General features: G+C 35.6%; 2 protein-coding genes across 2 annotated transcripts in view; both read right to left on the minus strand.

Moving 5' to 3' along the window:
• Nucleotides 1–20,102, minus strand: part of LOC109039235 (WD repeat-containing protein 55 homolog) — a 180,370-nt gene that overhangs the window by 9,924 nt on the left and 150,344 nt on the right. The window lies entirely within an intron of this gene.
• Nucleotides 633–20,003, minus strand: Cmtr1 (Cap methyltransferase 1). The gene is made up of 17 exons (XM_019054639.2): nucleotides 19,777–20,003; nucleotides 18,274–18,663; nucleotides 16,683–17,227; nucleotides 15,696–15,954; nucleotides 14,436–14,575; nucleotides 13,314–13,481; nucleotides 11,924–12,116; nucleotides 11,326–11,435; nucleotides 10,079–10,308; nucleotides 8,300–8,533; nucleotides 7,738–7,922; nucleotides 6,542–6,685; nucleotides 5,560–5,782; nucleotides 4,532–4,639; nucleotides 3,548–3,654; nucleotides 2,610–2,724; nucleotides 633–939 (listed from the first exon to the last, which is right to left on the minus strand). Exons 1-17 carry the CDS (start codon nucleotides 19,799–19,801, stop codon nucleotides 813–815), a joined length of 3,303 nt encoding a protein of 1,100 aa, XP_018910184.2. The 5' UTR covers nucleotides 19,802–20,003; the 3' UTR covers nucleotides 633–812.

The following is a 20,102-nucleotide window of genomic DNA, read 5'->3' on the forward strand; positions in this document are numbered from 1 at the left end:
AGCTGCTGTGCCCCCACTGTTCAATATTAATTACACATTGCTAGATTGAGGGCTAACATCATTGCTATGCATAGATAAGTGGAGCAGTTTGCAGCATATCAATAGCCAAAATGCAAAACTACGTATCTCAATTGGGATATTGCAAACTTCCTGTCATACTTCATTATTTCTTAGGAAAGCCACTGGACGTAATTCCTTGAAAATTTTCTTAATTTTTCTTCTCTGTTAGCAGAATATTCAATATAAATTCTAAGTTACAAATATGGCTTGTTTCGCTTCAAAAAAATAAAATAGGAGTGGATATTTTGAGACATTGCAATGAAGATACGTGGTTTCACACCTTGGCCATTGATAACAGCCTATAGTAAACAACTGCCAATATATTTATTGGCATTCTACTAAAGAAACGCAAAAATAGTTTTCAATGATTCGGCAGTACACCCAACCGACACGCAACAGAAAAGATTCTTATCAATTTTTGATTAACCGATAGGAAATGAGTTCAGATGGACTTCAGGACTCCAGGAAGAAAATCTTAATTGCTTATCCATTTTAGTGAAATCACAAAAGTTTTTAAGCCACTAAAATAGCAGACTCACGGAAGGAATAAAGGAAAGTACTAAGCAACAATATAATAAAATACTGAGTACCAATCAATCATCAGCGTCCTGAGTTTTACTAAAAAATTCAATACTACTTATGTTACATAGCCTACGCACTTGAATCACAAGTAGTACGGTGGCTTTTAAAACTCCATCACAGACTTAGCTAGTTTCAAAATAATACAACACAGGGGAATAGAATAAGTGAATTTAGGTGCGTTTGTGGACGGTGTTTGCTCGGAGAAAGTTGATCAGTTTGTCAGTGACACTGCGAGGAGGATGACAGTCAGGTACATAGTTCTTCCAGGACCAGATTTTCAGCCGTTCCATTGTTAATCTGCGCACAAAGAAACCACTTTAGTCAGCATGCAAAATTAATAACAGTGGGGGGAGGGTAAAGATCTGAGAGGGAGCTTTCTGTGAAGGTTTCCAGGATTTTATGGCTGATGTTCACTTCTTTCGGAGACTTTGTAAAAAAAAATGCAAACACAAACTAATAACCAATCATGTTGGAAAAGAAAATGGAAAATGTTCCCGGGAAATTTTTTTCCTATTCCTAGCACTTTCTCAGGACTCCTCGATTTTTTGGAGAGGGCAGTATAAAAATGATGCTGCGATGCAAAGATTACTACATATTTGTCATTAAAGAGATAGAATACCAAAATTTGTTTTCACTCACTGTGAATTAAACTAGGAATAGGGTTATCGATAACCTGAGCTGACACAGGTGACAGTTGAAATGATTGGTGAATCCATTTTCAAAGTTTATCATTATCAACATTTCAAGTCCCATTAACAACGTTTAAAAACAGTATGGTTGGAAGGACTACACAAACAATACCAAAAAATCCAATGCCAGCTTAATTTTCAGATTTTTTCATATCGATGGCTTAAGTGCAAGACCACATATTTCCATTTGCGGCATTGTACAACGTTTAAGAACAGCATGGCTGAAAGGACTACACAAACAATACCAAGACATTCAGAGCCAGCTTAATTTTCAGATTTTTTCATATCGATGGCGTAGGTGCAAGACCACATATTTCCATTTGCAGCATTGTAGACTTCCGGTCATGCATCAATTTTTCCTTGGAAATTAAGTCAACGAAATTTCTTGAAAACTTCCTTGATTTTTCTTCTCCATAAGTAGAATACTCAGCATAAATTTCGGGCTATAAAGTTGATTTGTTCCTCTTTGAAAAATAAATTGGGAACAGAGATTTTGAAAAAACGCCATGAGGATATGTGGTGCCGCACTTAAGTCATTGATATGCTGTTTCTTACAATCTCCCAAGTAATATGAGCTTTTGAAATCAAACTTTCAACGTGCCAATCTCGAAAAAATCTGGTCTCGAAAACGCAAAATTGGCAAATTTACAAGTGTCATCACACAGTAAAGTGGTACTATTGCAGATTTGAAGCATTTCTTTTTTAATGAGTTGATGTGCCATCTCGTCTCCCTGAGTGGCACTAGACAAGGAAAAAGGAACTTGCTCTTCAACCACTTACATTTTTCACTTGATAAAGCCTGAAAAATTGCTAAAAAATGCTCTTTTCAGACAAGATTCTCCCCAGATTCGCGTAAGGAGAATTTGATTTGAAAAGCTCACCTTACGCACAAGATCATAACGAACATACATTGAAAAATCTTGAAGAGCCGGCACTGAAATTCTTGGTTCTCCGTAAATAAACTTTTGTGACAAAGACCTACAAACTGGCAACAGTAATGCTTCTGCAATTAGAGACAGGCAATAAATTGTGCAGTCTTTATCAAGTGGAACACTGGATATCACTGTGGATGGAACTGATACTTTCCGGAGAGACCTGGCCAATACTTTTTTGATGCTGAAAACGGCTTCAGAACTCTTTTCAGGAACCAATGAATCCACGAATGTACAGGCAAATTAAATTCATACTGTATGGCAGGTTGTAGGATACTTAGATAATATTGATCCAATGTTAGAGATCGATTTGGCACGTTGGATAGAGAAAAATAGTCAGACCTACCCAAAAGTATTAAAAACTTCCATGTTGACATGATCCTCATACTTGGATGCTTTAGACTTGCCATGATAGTAATAAAATTTGCTTTGACTTTTGGACCAATGTTTACACCAACCATCTGTAAAAAACGAGGATTTAGTGAGGTTGCAAAAAGAACAAGAAAACAAAGTTTGACGGGGCTGTTGGAAGTACTAAAAAATGAGAAGACCTCTCTATTTTTCTATTTTTCATTTTCATTTAAATTTTAGTTGGACGAATGACTTTCAAAGTCGCCAGAAATCCGATCTTAATACATAATTCCAATGAGAAAATAACGCATCAACATATGTCGTGATGTCTTACAACTGCCGCACATTCTTTCACATATGTTTATTTATTTATTTCCAGATCACAACATTATTCACTGCCGAGTTATTCGCATGGCGCACTGATTTATGAGTGTAATGCAGAGCGTCAGCCTTGAATTGATAAGCTTAGTTGTCCCACTGCGCATGCGCGGTAGCAGCCCCAGTGAATTTTTTTATTGTAAAGCACTTTTCTTGGTTGGTATTTAGTTCGGAAAAGTGAAACCTTGCAATATGGTTATAAATTACATGCTCTACAACTTTGGTCTTCAGGAATTTTGTCGGAAATTGGACTCAAAAAAACTTATGTACAACAAACCAAGCGCGAGAATGAATTCTGTATTGCTTTTCTGCAGTCTCTTTGAGTTCGTGGGACACACTGCTCTCTCCCTCTCCCCACCCACTCATCATGGAGTGCTGCTAATCCTGTCACGCTCTGTTCTCGTAGCGCTAGTGCACCACACACGGTCTCAAGATTCAATGTCTTTGTACTTAGCACTTTTTTTCATTGACCGAAAAGAAAAGAGAGCAAGTAATGACAAATTACATTTAAAAATACAGATGTATAGTTTGAGTGACACGGATGAGAATACTTACTTGCAGTAGAGCTTAAAAAGAGCAAACTTGTGACTTCATGATGGAATGGAGGAATTGGGAAACACAATCGATGGATGGAGACATTTTTTAGTTGTTTCCGAACTAGCCTGAAATCAAAACAGAATCTCAGTTAGCATGAAAGAGACAGAGAGAGATACAAAGATAATATGTGCATTATTGATTGAGTGACAGCACTGAGGGCATAGGTTCGTGACTAGATTTTCACAATGGCTCTCCACTAGTTTCACTCAGTATGAAATGGATCATGCAAAAATTATTGAGAAAATGTCTCTACTGTCAAAATTTCTGTCATGATTACTCAAATATAGAGTACTGGTATAAAAGGCTCGAATATAAAATTCAGACTAACAATAAGTAGGCTTGGACGAAAACATTAACTTTACATCCTATTCTAGCACAAAGCAAGAGATATGTTCCAACTTGAATACTAAAGATTTCTTGGAGTGGTAAAAATATTGTGAAAATATGATTATTTTCCATTAATATACTAAGTTTTCATTCACAAGAGTCTCTTGGATGTTTTTTTAAAAAAAAAAAAATATTAAAAAGGTCACACTTCCGTCCACATTCAACATGCAAAAATCCATTTCTTGTGCAAAACCTGCTTTTACTGCGTTTAAACCAAAATTTTCTTTACTAAAAAAAGATGGAGCCAGTGGGTAAGGATAAAAGTGTTCAGAAGATGTGTAATGGGTAGACAGATGAAATTTTAGGGGTAGTCTACTGGAACCCTTAGACATGGGAGACTACCTAGAAAGTGTGACTTTCCAAAATTTAGGCTTTTTTGAACAAGCCTGATGAATACTGATGATGGTAGATAGTGCATCCAGATTAATGAATTGATTTCTGACAGAAAAAAATACGACAATAGAGGTATATTTTTTTCTTCTACATTTGTAGCTTGATAGAATCATAAAATTATTCATGTATACTAATTTATCATAAAAAAAATATAAATCTTACCCTTCATTCAGAAGCGAAGGTACCTCAAACAATTTGTGAAGTTTTTTCATTCTGACAGGACAGCCTCTTCTGGTCATGGCTTTGCAGAACAGCTGACAAATTTCATACCTAAAAACAGATGGCAGAAATAATAGAGGATACTGCCTTTAATGATTTTGAAAAATGTCGCTTATAATTTTTGCATATCGACGGTGAAACTACCAAACCACGTATCTCGGTTTGCGACATCGCAGACTTCCTTTCATACTTTATTTTTTAAATGAAAAACTACTTAACATCCAGTCTTGAAAATTTCTGTGATTTTTCCTCTTTGTGCGGAGAAAATTCCGTGAAAATTTCAAGAAATGATATTGATTTGGTCTACTTCAAAAAAATAAAATGTGAGCGTAGATTTTTAAACGCCGCAAACGAGATACGTGGTTTGGTAGTTTTACCGTCGATATACTATTTCAAGATGTGGACAAAACTCCAGGAACAAAACTCCCTGGTTTTATCAAGTTTTCTTGGAAGAAAAGATAAAAATTCCTTGAATTTTACATGACTTAGCAACATTAGAGATTGTCCACAGGGTAAAGCACCTTACTGCTGAGTAACTAGAAACTGAAATATTGGTAACTTTGCTTAAAAGAGCATAGAGTAGACACTTAACCACAAAAAGTGCTCAACAGTACACTCTTCTTAATTTCCTTTTTTCCATACAATTCGTGCATTTCAAAACTTCAGGATCTACATTAAAATAATTGTCTTTGGTTTAAGCGAATGGTCCACTCAGTTGGTTGGAATACCATTTCAAACTTTTCAGTGTTATATATTTACCCTATCTGATTGATTTACTCTTTGGGGCTTAATTAAAATTCCAAATTAGTAGATAGTCTATGAGAAAAGTTTAAAAAAAACAATAAATCTGAGTATTATCAAAAATTAAAAAGGAGCAAAGTAATTCTATGACTTATTTAGGTTTTTCTGATTTTTTTTTCAAGTTCTTGCCACCAGTTTTAAAAATTTTCATTGATGTTGATGCAACTTACCTCTCATCATACTTCAAATTACCAACGACTTCCTTACCCAGCTGGTATGCGTCAATAATGTGGAAGGCAGCACTCTTGCGAAGGCCCTTGCCTTCACCGATGAATTCATAGACTAATTCGCCATAGACTAGAGTTCCCGGACTTAGTTCGAGTAATGAATGTTCCGATGGCAACTCACTCCAACTGGAGCTACCCCATTTGTGAACTCGTTTTCTACCTTGACCTGTAAAGAATATAAAACTTGAACTGAGCACATGAAATCACCATGCTGACCCATTCCTTTGAGTTGACCCATCACATACAAAAGGGCCTGTTGCAAAATTTTGCTAGAGCAAGAATTAGAGTTGATCCTTATAGAAAATGGGTCAAAAATCACGATGAGCGCATTGGCAAAGTCTGGAATGCACTTCTAACTTCACAATTTGCATAATGAAGTTGTGTTTTTTAGAGCTTCCCGCTTCAAAAACAATACCACGGCACAGGTGAACATTTCGTTAGAGGAGTCGTTTCATTCAACCCTTGCGTACTAGAATGTTTTGAAATGTTAAACATAAACGGCGCTATCAAGACGGATCTTCATCAACACGAGGAAAACGTGAATGTAAACACGCCAGATTGTTAACAATGGTTTGATTTTGTCCCAGCACTTGAACTTTGGCCAGTTTCGGTGGATTGGCATCGGCGATGTTGAATATTGAGCAGTATCCTACTGCACAGAAGTAGGAAGGGACGACTCCTCTAACGAAATGTTCACCTGTACCAACAAGATGGAAAATTACAATTTTTTCCTGCCTTTACAATTTTTTGTGAAAACATAGAATTAAACTAAGCTTTTTTGATGTCTCTCAATGATCAGAAAAATACTTTAAATACGTGAAACACGGAGAATGTAAGACAGAAATTCTTTGTATTTTGAGTAAAAAAGGGAAAAATTTAAGGACTGAAAAATCATGATGAATGAGAATGATAAAACAGTTTTTACCGTAAAACAGTGTGGTCTTCTCATGATCTTGAAGAGTTACACATTGCCAGTCATAAATGCTCAAAAATTCTTTCTTTAAAATATCACTTCCAAGATCCCCATCTTTAGACAATTCTGTGGGTGCCGGCATTTTCGAATCTTTGCCTGAAAGAATTGCAAGAATTAATGGATAAAAATTTGGGATAGACGAAAAATCCAGTTTGTATTTAGTAATTAAATATTCTTCCATTGTTTGAAAAAAAAAAATTCATCATAGCATGAAATGTTTTCTCCATGAAAAAGCTGTACCATTTCATTGATGCCATCTATTACCAACATCATTTATCCTGTAATTACGTTTACCTGTTTTGAAATTTTATATTAAAGGGGACAGCAACTTCATGAACAAGTTTGGCTAAATCAACAAAGAAAAGTGTGCGATGAACAATGCCGAAATTTGTTTGCGAATATCTGCATTCGTTGAGCCACTATCGCAAAAAAACAGCTGAGCGCGTCTCATGAGCTCTGTCTCGCATATCGCAGTCTGCTTTTTATGTGTATATGTAATTTTCACTATGGTGAGTACGTTCGCTAATTTGTTGAACTCCTCTTCTCTCCTAAATACCTACAGGTCCACTTGAAAAAAGATACAATAAGAGCAAATCTTTCACCAAAATTATTGGAAAAAAGAAGACGAAAAACTCAAGAAAAAATTAAGTTTCACTAATTTTCTTTCGTCCCTCGTTTTTATTTCTCAAGTTTTCAAACTATAGGTGTTTAGCCTTGGAACTGGATACACTCAGTGGCGATGTTGCAAGTTGGCAACACTGTTTTTTCTCCATGTTAATTCGTTAAATATATCAATTTTAGGTGAGGCAAGTTGCCTCACCAAGAATCGATTGTTTTACATACATTTAAATAGAGGACAAACAGTGTTGCCACCTTTCAAGAATCTCCGCTGGATAGACTTGATCCCTTGCTCTCCTACTCTGGGCCTTTTCAGACCCTTCTCATGCCAGATTATGATGATTTATATTTTGAACGGACCTTGAGAGGGTTTCACAAAAGGCAACTTCCTTGATTTTGGACTTCATGAGTTTCGTGCAGATGCCACCTCAGAATAATTGCCCAAGTCTTAATCGAAAATAATCTTGTACATGACAACACAACTGAACGTAAAAATAACAATAACACAGAAAGAAAAAAGAAAAACAAACCAAAAGCGAGGGAAAAAAGCCTGTTTGATGGCATAGGACATTTAGGTGCGTGTCTCAAATCATCCGGTACTTCCCAATACTTCAAGCACTGTTCTTTCAAATCTTTCTGCCTGGCCTCTAAAAGATTGGGGTTCTTGACAAAAGCCACAACTTTTTTAAGGTTGACTATCTGCCTACTTGCCAATCTGAAATTCAAAGTGAAAAATAAAATGGTACAATTTTTAAGAAAGCAGAAGATTTTGTCAAACCAGTAGATAGTTTTTGAGGTAGGTAGTTTACTTCTTTCACTAAAATGACTTAGGTGGTTTTTTTTTTTTTCTTTTTGTTTTGGCAAAAATTGTATTACTTATTTACCTACTACAATAAACATAAGTACAAATGGTATTAGTGGTTACAACCAGTATTCAGCCTTAGCTTACATCTTGAGTTTCCATAGCAAAGATCTAATTAGACTGAGATGAGTCACTCGTTACTAGATAACTTTCCACTGAATTAAAAATAACTGCTGTACACAGGATTCTAAATAAAATAAAAAGAAACAAAGATGAGAGTTGATACTTACTCATTATTTGACTTGATCATGTAGTTGAAGAAATTTTCATCTGATTTCATTATATCCATAAGTACAATTTCATAGACGTCAAGCTCAACAACTTTTTCCTTGGATTCTTTGGCTTCTTCTTTTGCTTTTTCATTCTTACCATAGACATTACATAATAGTTTATTGACATTTTCCATATATTTTCTAATATCTTCTATCACAGATTCGCTTCTTTTCCACTTGCAAACCAGATACCTATAAGACCAGATACCAGAATAAATCAAATTAAAGACCCAGTAAGTCGAGAGTCAATTCACTTCAGGGCAATAAATTGTTTTTTTGTTCATTTGTATCGGAGTTTCGCGTAGTACAGAATCATGAGGTAAACATGTTTCAAATCAGGAGTGTAGCCCTACGTTTGCCTGATGTGCTTCAATAAGTGCAAAACTGGTAGCGTTCTGTCAATAGTCCTGATTCCTTTGCCCAGGCCGAGCGCTTTACCAAAAATTCTAAGAATGGCATTCAAAAAAACTAAAAAATAGTGCTTAAAGACCTAGTGTTGGAGGGGTTAGAATTATAGGCATTTCACTGCAGAGAGTCCTCTTTACTTCCGTCAAATGACCTTAATGCAGAAAATAATCATACTTGAGAGACTAGCAGACTCATTCCGAAGAATTCAGTTAGGATCTAATGTGGACCAATCTACAATAAAAATTTTTTGTATCAAAAGATGACAAACACGAACCCAAAATTTGGCGCTATACATTGGGATGAAAACTGAATTTGTCACCTTAGTCTGGTGGAGAATCAAAACTTCAACTCTCTTTTTCTCAAGATAAACTTAATATGAAGCTTTCTTTTTTTGCGCAGCTGGATTCAAATAGATTTATGTGTTGCGTCATTCGTTTGTTGCCTAATTTCAGCTTCAAACTTATCTTTTTCAAGAAAAGGACAAGGGGATTTTCACAAGTTCCTGAGGGGAGCACTATAATATATAATTGATTGAACATCAATGATGAACCTAGAAAACCAACAACCTTGGTTTTTTGGATTTCTAACTTCTTAACATGTTTTTTATTCCTTTTTCTTTTTTGTTGAATGAGCAACTTCTAAACTTCATTTCTAGAAAAATTCTGTGATTTTTCAGCTCTAAGTGAGAATACTTTAAAAAAATAAAGAAAGCGACTTTTGTAAGGGCAAAGCTCTTGCCATGACCCTTTAAGCCGCTTCTTTTTGACCCTTGGCTACGTGTCACATATTTTCTCCCATCGAAAATACAAAGCCGAGAAAAAAAATATATTTGTTCTGTGAAAATAGGACTTAAAATGTGTTTTTTACATTGAGTCTCAGAAAACTAAAAATTTCAAAACTCTTCTTCTCAGTTTCAGTCTCATTTGGAGTCATTCTTCTCTGTTGAACTCGGTGGATATCAATGATGAAACTGCAAAATGTGAATCTTGTTCGCAGTGTTCCAAAATATCCGCTCCCATTTAATTTGATGGAATGAATAAAGTCAAAACTATTGCTTGAAATTTTCAACAAATATTTTTCACACTGAGGAGAAAAATTAGGACAGTTTTAAAGAAATTACATTAAGTAATTTTCTATTTGAAAAATAAATTATGACTGGAAGTCTATAACAGCATAAATCAAAATTCACATTTTTGCAGTTTTACCGTTCTTACATATTACCAAAATTATAACATTTCAGGAAAATCCTTTGACCACATTTTTATTCCCTGAACAGTTGAATGTTTTTTTTCTTAATGAAAGCATAAAACTTATTCCATTCTAACTTACCTCTCTGAGTTGGCAGGTCTACTTGTATTAGGCTTAAATATACATATTTTTTCAAAACATCTGTACATTAGATAAATTATTCCAACACTGAATGGAGTAAATAGGTCGAAGAGCTTGGTAACAAAATGACCATTAGTTCTGACAACAAACAAGGCTACTAGACACTGACAAAGATACAGCTGTTTTGATAAAATTTCTTGCAGATTTTCTTCTCCTGCAACAGAAAAACCCTAAAAACAAAAAATGCATGAATAATTTATATTAGCTACAGAGACATTAAGTTTACTTAAAGAAAGAACAAGAGTTTAAGACCAAAATTATGACAATAAATTATGAAAAATTCCATGAGAGTAACTATTTTTAGAGCCACAAGACTCACATGCAATAGTATTTTACTAGAGGTGTCGTCAGCTAAGTTGACGGTTGTTTACTTTCGGTTTGCAGGCGTTTTTGCGTCACTACTATCCACATGAAAACATCTGGCTCTCTCAGAAGGAAGAACACAGGCTTAGATAAGTTTTATAATACTTTCAAACCTTGTAACACTTCAATTTATAGCCACACAGAAATCACAACCACAAAAAAGTCGCAAATCATAACTGATGAGTAGTTTTTTTACGATACGATCATGAGACTGATGTTTTCAACGTGGATAGTAGCAAACGCCGCTTTGTTCAGAGGACAATTCGTCATTGGCGCTTGCAAACCGAAAGTAAACAACCGTCAACTTAGCTGACGACACCTCTACTCTGATGTAGAAATAAAATGTGTTTTTCACTAAGAGAAAGGTTCAGTGCAAGACTGCAAGAGTCAAGTTTCAGGATCTTTTGAATAATTTTTTTTCTTTTGTGAGTATTCTTTTCTTCTTTTTTTTCAAAAAGTACTTTCCTAGGGAAATACTGGTGTATTTTCCTACGGAATTACATACTGGCAAATTTTTCAAAGAAAATACGCAATGTTTCTTTAATTTATTTACTTTGCCTCTATTTATTTTTCAGAGGCAAAGAGCTTAAATTGCATGTTTTATGATCAAGAAGTTCCAGGTCAAACTTTCTGATGGATGACTTAAGAGTCTAGAAAAAAGGAGTTAATTGAACTTAGTTTAAAAAAAGAGACTCGATAATTTGCTATTGAGGGAAAAGGCCTTCTAAGTAAATACTTTTTGCACAAAGTTATTTTGGAGAAAGCTGGAGGCTGGAGAAGAATACTGGAATAAAATTAAAACAGAAAGGTTGGGCGCAACTTACTCCATCAGCCATCATAAAGTGGACACCTTTATTGTCGGTTTGTTCAAAAATTAAGTCACGAAAACTCTCAATATTAGCAGGGGTGTAGATATTTCCATCATCCGCGGCACCTGCACAAAATATTTTACTCATAAAACAAGATAAGAGGATGCAATGTATGAAACTATAAGCGGTAAAAAGAAATTGACAGTGTAAGTCGGCAATCACATAGCTCGGCTTGCGACGTCGCAGACTTCCTGTCATACTCTATTTTTTAAATGGAAAACTACTCAATGGCAATTCTTTAAAACTGCCGTGATTTTTCTTTTCTCTGCAAAGAAAATTCTGCAAAAACTCCAAGGAATGATGTCAATTTGTTCTCCTTTAAAAAAATTACATAGAGGCATTTCAGACACCACATTAATATTAATTTTATTTGAACATATTTTACTGTTTTGTCATTAATTACTGTTAAAATGTATCGCAGTGTTATGTCATTTTAATGTTTTTCAATGGTGAAAGCAGGATCATACACATTAATAACCTAACAGCCTGATATTCGTGAAACATTTGTATTGAGCTGTTTCATGTGGGAGAAAAAAAAAAGGTGATAGATTACCATAGTGAGGTTCAAATGATTCAGCAGGCCCCGCATAGAAATCATCCAGTTTGAAATCATTTGATGCTTTTAGAGTCAGGCCAAAACCTTTTGCTCTCCATTTCTTCCTCCAAAGCACATACTCTGTGAAACCTCCTGGACCAGCACAAACATCAGCAAAATACAAAAGCTCGTCCTTGCCTACCATTGGCTCCTGCCGGAAAGAACATTCAGATAAAGTTCAAAACCTATGATTACCACGACGAAAGAGCAACAAATACTTATGAAGCTATATGAACCACAAGTTTGTATAGAATCAATGGGCCTGTGATTAAAATGTAGTAGGATACAAGAAAATTTGGCGATGCTGTCAAAAGCCACAACTTCAAGATTTTGATTCACAGATTTTGCTCTTTATAAATGCTCTATAACAGAATTATTTAATTTTTTCTGTGCTTACTTTTTTCAATCAGAGTTCCCAATCATCATTCTGAAAGTACACTGCAGAAAAAATTTCCTGACTTTTTCACCTTTTCCACGTTGAAAATAACAAAACCCTCCTCTTAATCGATGATAGTGGATATGCATGAAAAATAGAGTGAATTACTGTTGCTATTTTTGACATTGACTGAAAGGTCTCAATTTTCATTTCAAAAGTTCCTGTGTGCTGGCATTAATATTTTCATGGTTTTGAAAACTTGCATGATTGAGAAAAATTGAGCGAAAAAATACAGGAAAAATAAAGAGCTTTTTTTTTCGGAAAATTCCTGAAAATGTTGAGTTTCTCTGGGCTTAATTTGAAAATGGATCATTCGACAATGTATGGATTTTGGCATTTTGAATTATGGTTCCTCTTTATAATTTCATGTGGAACTTGCTTCAGGCAATGGAAATTGCTGAAATTGACTTCTAACCAGCATCTAACAGACTCTGCATGAATCAAATTGCGCACTACAGCGGTTTTGGGAGGATTCTTAATCAAGCAATGTTTTTTTCCTTCCCTGTGTTGTTCAAAATGTAAACAACCTCAACAGCTGAGCTGAAGCGCTGAGATTTCGGTTGTCATTTTTTATACCGCAGAGACCTGTATGGTCGCATTCAATTTGTGATTTAATTCAAGTAGATTATGGTCTTTTCCACGAGAGGGAAGTTTGAATTTATGAATCGAAAAACATTAATATCTTTGTTTGGAGATACCAGATAGTTAATTTCAATAATTTATGTTACATGAATGGTGTTTTACATGCAATTTTAGCGAGAAAACATATATGATATTGCTTAAATTTGCACCTCGTCTAGTAGTCCATTGATAAAATGCATAATAGTTTATCTATATTTTGTTGATTCTTCATTCATAAAATAGCCGTGACATGAGGAAGGAGACATGGATGTGCTAAAAGAGAAAACATACCCCATTTTGATCAACTGGCTTTGTGAACATGAAATCAAACCGCTTGTCCATGTTGGCCATCTTCATGGCTGCTCGGTTCAAGAACATGCCACCCCGAATCAACTCAAAAGGATTCGACCGGTCTCGGGCTTTTCGCATTTCATCTGCGTGTAATTTGTCAAATGCAGTCTGCGAGAAAAATAGAAAAAGAAGATTAGAAAAAACGGCTGCCAAACATCCCTAGGAGATGGATCATAAAAATTTTTCAACGTAAATGAAGAACACAAAAACTTCTTTCCAGAAGTTTGTTGAAAAAGTCTGGTTATAAAAAACCAGAACATTTGATATACATACCTTCAAATATTTATTCATTGAACTAACCAAGGATGAAATTGAAAAATTTTGATCTTAGAAGTTTTCAAATTTTTCTAAACATTTTTCATTTTGAAAATTAGGGCAAAAATCCACTTATTTTCAATTTTAAAGTGCTTGATGAGCATCCTAAGGTATAGAGAGCCAAAAATAGCAAATTGAATTCCAGACATCAGGTTTACTGAACGGTTGATCTAGGACCTCTAGTTATTAATGAAGATGCAGTTGCAGCCCCTTGGCTTAAAGTTACTAACTTTCATGAAACCTAACAACAATTTTTTGGGTTCTGACTAGCAACGTCCTAATTTGTTAAGTTAATCAAATGTGACCTTAAAATGTCTATGCTTTCGAGTCAGAAGAACAAACATATCAAAACTTGTTGCCCCAAGCTTTATTTTGTCATTGTTTTAAAAAAGGTATTAGATTTGAGGCTTTTTTTTAAAAGCTTTTAATTTTTCACTTCGACTAGAGAGAAATTCTCGCAATTAGACCATTGTTGCCCTCAGCGCCATTTCAGTGCCTTAAATTGGAAGGATATGCGTTATGTAAATTCCACTAAACATTGCGATAATATGGCGGCCTCATTGCATTTTTTATCCTGAAGATACACTACTACATTGACTTTTATAAAATTGCTACGATAGCACAATACAATTACTACTAGTAGCAATCAATATTTTTCAATGAGAAGAAAAGCCTACAAGTGAGAGGATGAGGCATAGTTATACAGTTGTACAAATTAATGGATTTCAAAAATATGTTTCAATTCACCTTGTGTTTGATTACTTTTTTCACAAGCTTTGGATCACAGAAATTTGTTTCATCATCCAAGCTCATTTTCTTGGGGCAAGGTTTCTGCACGCCACCAAGCAAAGTTTTCCTTTTTTCTCGCTCGAGTTCCTCTTTCAGCCCTGCAAAATAAAAGAGGACACGTACATTATAAGGGATATATATATGTAAAAAAAACCTTTTTGGCTTCTTTCAGAAACAATACATCAACTACTATGCGATATGCTATGTTATGCAGGAGCAAATTTTCTCATAACAATTTAGAGTGACTCATTTTCAGTTTTCAAAGTTTTTCATCCTTCATCTCTAACAGTTTTAATGGCTCAATGCTAGATAAAACGTGTCAGTAGATGAAAGTCACTCAATTTTTGCTCAACTGACAGTAATACTTTTGCTTTGCTCAATTAAAAATCAAAATTCGTGAAAGTTTCGAGTTCGATTCGCCTCACACAGACCATTGTGTTTTTATGAGCGGAAGGTTTGAATTCACGCGTCAAGAAACATTAGATATCTTGGTTAGGAGTTAATTTCAGTAATTTTTGTTGCATAAATCGGGCTCTCCATGAAATTTTAGTTGGGAAACATGTATTGGAATGCTTAACTTCGTACCTTGTCTAGTGGTCTATTTGATAAGGGAAGCTGATCTGTGTCAGAGTTACATAATTTTAGGGGAATCACTTTCAGCATGAAGGACTGACATAGGAAGGGTAAGGGAGTGTTAAAAAACGGAGAGTTTGATGTTATATAATTTAGAGATGGAATAAACCACTGGATAAGGACGAAATTAAGAATCCAGATTTATTTTTTATTATCAAAATTTCACAAGAAGTACAATGAACGCATTAAAATTTTCCAAATTCAACTCATTAATTGGAAAATAATAGTTTTTGGCTATGTGATTTGCACTTCCCGCTCTAAGAAAGACCCAAGTCTACTTCAGCCAAATCAAGCACTAAAACGATTTTGATATAATTAGTTTGCTATTTATAGTTTTCTAGTGAGCAGAAAATTTGAATTTTCTGTTTATAATGTAAACTACGAACGTTTGCTTCTCACACAAGTTAATTTGGGAAATTTTTGATAAGTATAACATGTTTGGCATTAAATTTTGTTAGGAAAACATGTAGTGTGATGCTTAATTTCTTACCCTGATTAGAGCTCATTGCACCATTCCTCATAAAAACCTACAAAAGTATAATGGATTTCAGAGGAATGTACGAGTAAGAGATAAATGAAACATACCTTTCTCCAGCAGCCGTTTAGTTAAGTCTTCTGGTGGTTTCAATTGCAGAATATCTTTACCATAGTACTCTAACCAGTCAACATTTTCGACTACTTCTACTTTTTCTTGGTCAAAATCCCATTCAACATCTTCCTCTTCGAAACCCTCCACAATATGACCCAAACCTCTCCGACCTCTTTGACTAGATAATGCGACAGGTTCCACTACTCCTTGGGCATGTTTTCCGAGACCTTTTCCAGAAGAATACCCCATTTTTTCCTGTGGAAAGAATGATATGATATTCATTAAGATGCTTCAAATTAGTTATTTTACATGGTATTTTGATTTAAAAAAAAAAAAAAAATACACCAACTTGAGTCTCTTTGACTGGGAATCGTGAAAAACCGTGTAAATATACAAGCAATATCTGACTAGTGGCTAACATTGTAAGAGTGTTGGAAATTTTGTTAATATGAACTAAGCTTGTAGGAATTAGTCCTAAACCTAAATGGCAAAGAGAATCTGTTGCAAAACTTTCAAGAATTGGACCTGTTTGGAAAAAATATTTTGGGAGAGCTCTGATGATATGGCTAAAAGGGAAACAGCTTTCACTGATTAGCTGTACTCAACTGCAGGCATCGCTTAACTACATCAACTCAACTGTCAACTTTTGATTGGTTGGATTTTGATTACCTTTCTTTCGCCTTTGAAATGATACAATGGAATTTTTGATGAAGTCTTTGGTTTTTTCACAAAATTTTACGTAAGCAAAACTGTACAACAACCCTGCAAAAATTCCTTGGCACTGCCCTATTATGACCCTCACCTAACTTGTTCATCTCCTCATTGCTTTGATAAACTGGAATATTATGCAGACAGCGATAAGTAGGTGTAAACAGAAATATTTGCGAACTTGAAAGTACACTTACGATTCATTATAAAGAGAGGATACAGTCAATTTTAATCAGAATGGAATGGTATATATGTACATGTAAATGATAACTCACCATCATTTTGCTAACAGCACCACTGGTTTTGATCGCCACACTCTTGGACTTTTTGGGCGGTGGACCAGAATTCACTTCCTCTTCAGAATCAGTCGATTTCCTTTTGCCTTCAAAAGAGGAGAAGTCTGAGTTGGAGGAACTCTGAACCGTATCGCAACTAGAGCTTTTTGAAAATCTAGTTTTGGGTATATACAAGTTCTCTGTCATCTTGATTCCTTTCGTTGGTGAGCTGGATTGTTTCTTCGATATATTCGCCAATGTTGCTGAAAGCTTGTCGGCTTCCTCATCATTCGATTCGTAGCTTTTGGACGCTGATACTCCTTCCTGATTGGATCCGTAAAAACTTGTTCGAGGATTATAACTGGGGAAATCTTCCGACCTGCGCTTTGATGGTTTCACATCCACATCCGAGGCAGACGTTGAGGACATATAGTCCTCTTCGTTGGACTCAAACTCCGATAGCTCCTGGCTTTTTGTTCGCACCCTTTCCGAGGCTCCAGAGAAATATCCTTGTGCAGTGCGGGTGGACCCTTCATCATTCGACTCTGGGAGAAACATTAGAACAGTATAAGAGTAGCAGTTTTTTGGGACCTAAATTTTCACAATGACCGTCTCGAAGTTTCTGGTTGATGATTGAATCATTGAGTTTGAAAATTACCTAACTTTGGTTTCAGCCATTTTTACATTTTTGCAGGAGGACACTTTAGGAGATACCCACACCTGGAGGTGTCGTAAGATAAGTTGACCATTGTTTACTTACAGTTTGAAAGCGCAGACAGCAAATTTAGGCCTCTGCACAAAGCAGCGTTTGCTACTATACACTTTGAAAACATCTGTCTCATAATCGTATCAACAAAAAACTACTTATTACTTATCACTCGCGACTTGTGTGGTTGTGATTTCTGTTAGGCTGAATATTAAAGTGTTAAAAGGTTTGAAAGTATTAAAAAACTTATCTAAGCTTGTGTTCTTGCTTCTACAATAGTCGGATGTTTTCATGTGGATAGTAGTGACGTGAAAATGCTTGCAAACCGAAAGTAAACAATGGTAAACTTATCTGACGACACCTCTACTTGCTGCTGAGAAGTTTCGTTCAAATCAACACAAAAAGTGCCTAAAATTTTTAAAAACCTCAAGAAACAAGAAGTAATCCGCAAGATAAGAGGGCATTCTAAGCCCCAGGGTATCTACTGATATCCTCCAGAAAAAATTCAGTTAGCTTTAAAGGATTTCAGGGCTTATAGAGTATTTTTGTGATAGTCTCCTTTACTAACAAGCACCTTTTCCTTGCTATTTATTTATCCTCTCTTTGAAAGAAGGTTGAAAGTACACGCATTTGGGAAAATATAGGGTTTTCGGGATGGGAGCCCAGGACAGACCCAAAAAGTGAGTGGGTATTTTTTGCAGATTTTATTGTTTAGAAGACTCTAGATGTGACCCTGAGCACGATCTTCAAAAACAGTTTGTAGTCTAACCCTATGGCATCTGTAAGTTTAATTGGTAAAAGCGAAAATTCAAAGAACTGGCTGATAGAGAAAAGCTCAAAAAACTAAAATGTTAAATTTAAATAGATACAGGTAGTAATTCTCACCATCTTTTTCTGAAAAATCTTGACTGATCGTCCGTCCCCTCTCGGATGGTGTAGCATAGAACTTTGGTAAGGACGAGTTTCCATAAATGGACTCATCATGAGTTGAATCGTGGAAGTTTTTTTCAGAGTCTTCACTCATAAGTGACATGCTCCGATGGTTCCGTTTGCCAGACACTGAACCATAATCTGACTCACAATTCGCCGAAATAGAGGAAAGGTTGTCACTTTCATCATCATTGATGGGATTAGAACTTGTTGACTGGGATGGTTTGCGCCTTTTAACAGGGGATGGTAAGTCATAACCTCCCGATTGATGAAAGCTTGGACTGAAATAATTGCTGTTTTCCGAAGGTACCTCTTCGAAATTGTCATCATCATCACTGCTCGAATCTGAAACGAAGGAAAAAAGGTGCTTAACAAACTTTTGAAAAGATCATGCAATTTCTTAGGTAGAGATGCAGTTTTAACAGCAGTGGTTCTTAGTTCAAAGTGCTTACTTAGGTACGTTTTTCCTCTAATGACACTCATGATGAAGTTTGTTGTGAGTAGGTACTCATGAAGTTTCTCATGGTAGGTACAGTGAATGAGCTGGTCTAAATTAAGTCCAGTATTTGTGTGAAAGAATATGATGAGAGTGACAATCATTGATTTGGTTCCAAAATCATACCGCATAAATATGTAAATAGATGATTTCATTTAATGCATATAGCCCACAAATAATACAAGCCAAAGACATTGAATCAAGTAGACCGTGCATCCTGTGTTTCGGAGGCAGTGACAACTTTTAAAAAATTGCATGGCGCACTAAATAATGAGTGTAGGGAGCCACACCTCGCATCAGTAATATTAGATGCCCTCTGCGCATGCGCAGTAGCGGGCCCAGTGAATTTTTGTCAGCTTGTGAGGCACTTTTCTCAGCACTTTTCGCAATTAGTCCGGAAAAATGAAACTTTGCAATTCAGTTACAAAATTATATACTTAACAACTTTAGTTCTTAGGAATTTCGTCTAGAGATTAGATAGGATTTCGTCTAGAGATATTGGCAAAAAACCGAGCATGCAACTGGATTCTCCATAGCTCCTCAGCAGTCTATTCGAGTGCTTGGGACACACGCTCTCTTCCCTTCTCTGCCTGTCCATCATGAAGTTCCGAGAAACTTGTCATGCTCCGCCCATACAAAACCGAGCTGGCTGCACGGTCTACTTGATTCGATGCCTTGGGTACAAGTCCATTCTGTCACTGTCAAGCTTTAGTTTGTGTAAATTGTCTCAAATTCCAGAGAAAATGTAGATTCATCTCTTCGATTCAAAACTGGAGAGAGATGAAAACCATTCCCCATTTCATATGAGATAGCTGCCCGGTGTGCTGCGGAACAGAGTTCTCTTTGATTTATTAAGTTCATGTCTTCCTCCCCTTCTATATGGTTGAATTGAGACAAAACTTCCAAGGCAATCTAAAGCTTTAAGAAAAGAATTTGATCGGAGGACAAAACAATAAACTTACCAGAAAGCTGAGCACACCTCTGCATTCTGAAGTGTCAAGTGGTGTCCGTCGAGGATGTCACTGTTAAAAATACGACTAGTAATCACTTGCGTTAAATTTGTAAAAATGTATACCAATTCTAAAAAGTTGGTTCACATTATTCTAGGTTTAATTATTATTTCCTACACATACTTCAGTGATATACTGACAATGAGTACTGATAAAAAAGCCGCTAGATCGCTGAAGTGGAAGAAAATGAGATAACCTAAAAAATGTTTGTTTATGTTGAATGCTGTTTTTCGCTGCTCAATCTGTGATTAATGGTGGCTCATCGCCCGCGAATTTTT

Source organism: Bemisia tabaci, chromosome 9 (assembly GCF_918797505.1).
Source record: "Bemisia tabaci chromosome 9, PGI_BMITA_v3".
In the NCBI taxonomy this organism is placed as follows: Eukaryota; Metazoa; Arthropoda; class Insecta; order Hemiptera; family Aleyrodidae; genus Bemisia; species Bemisia tabaci.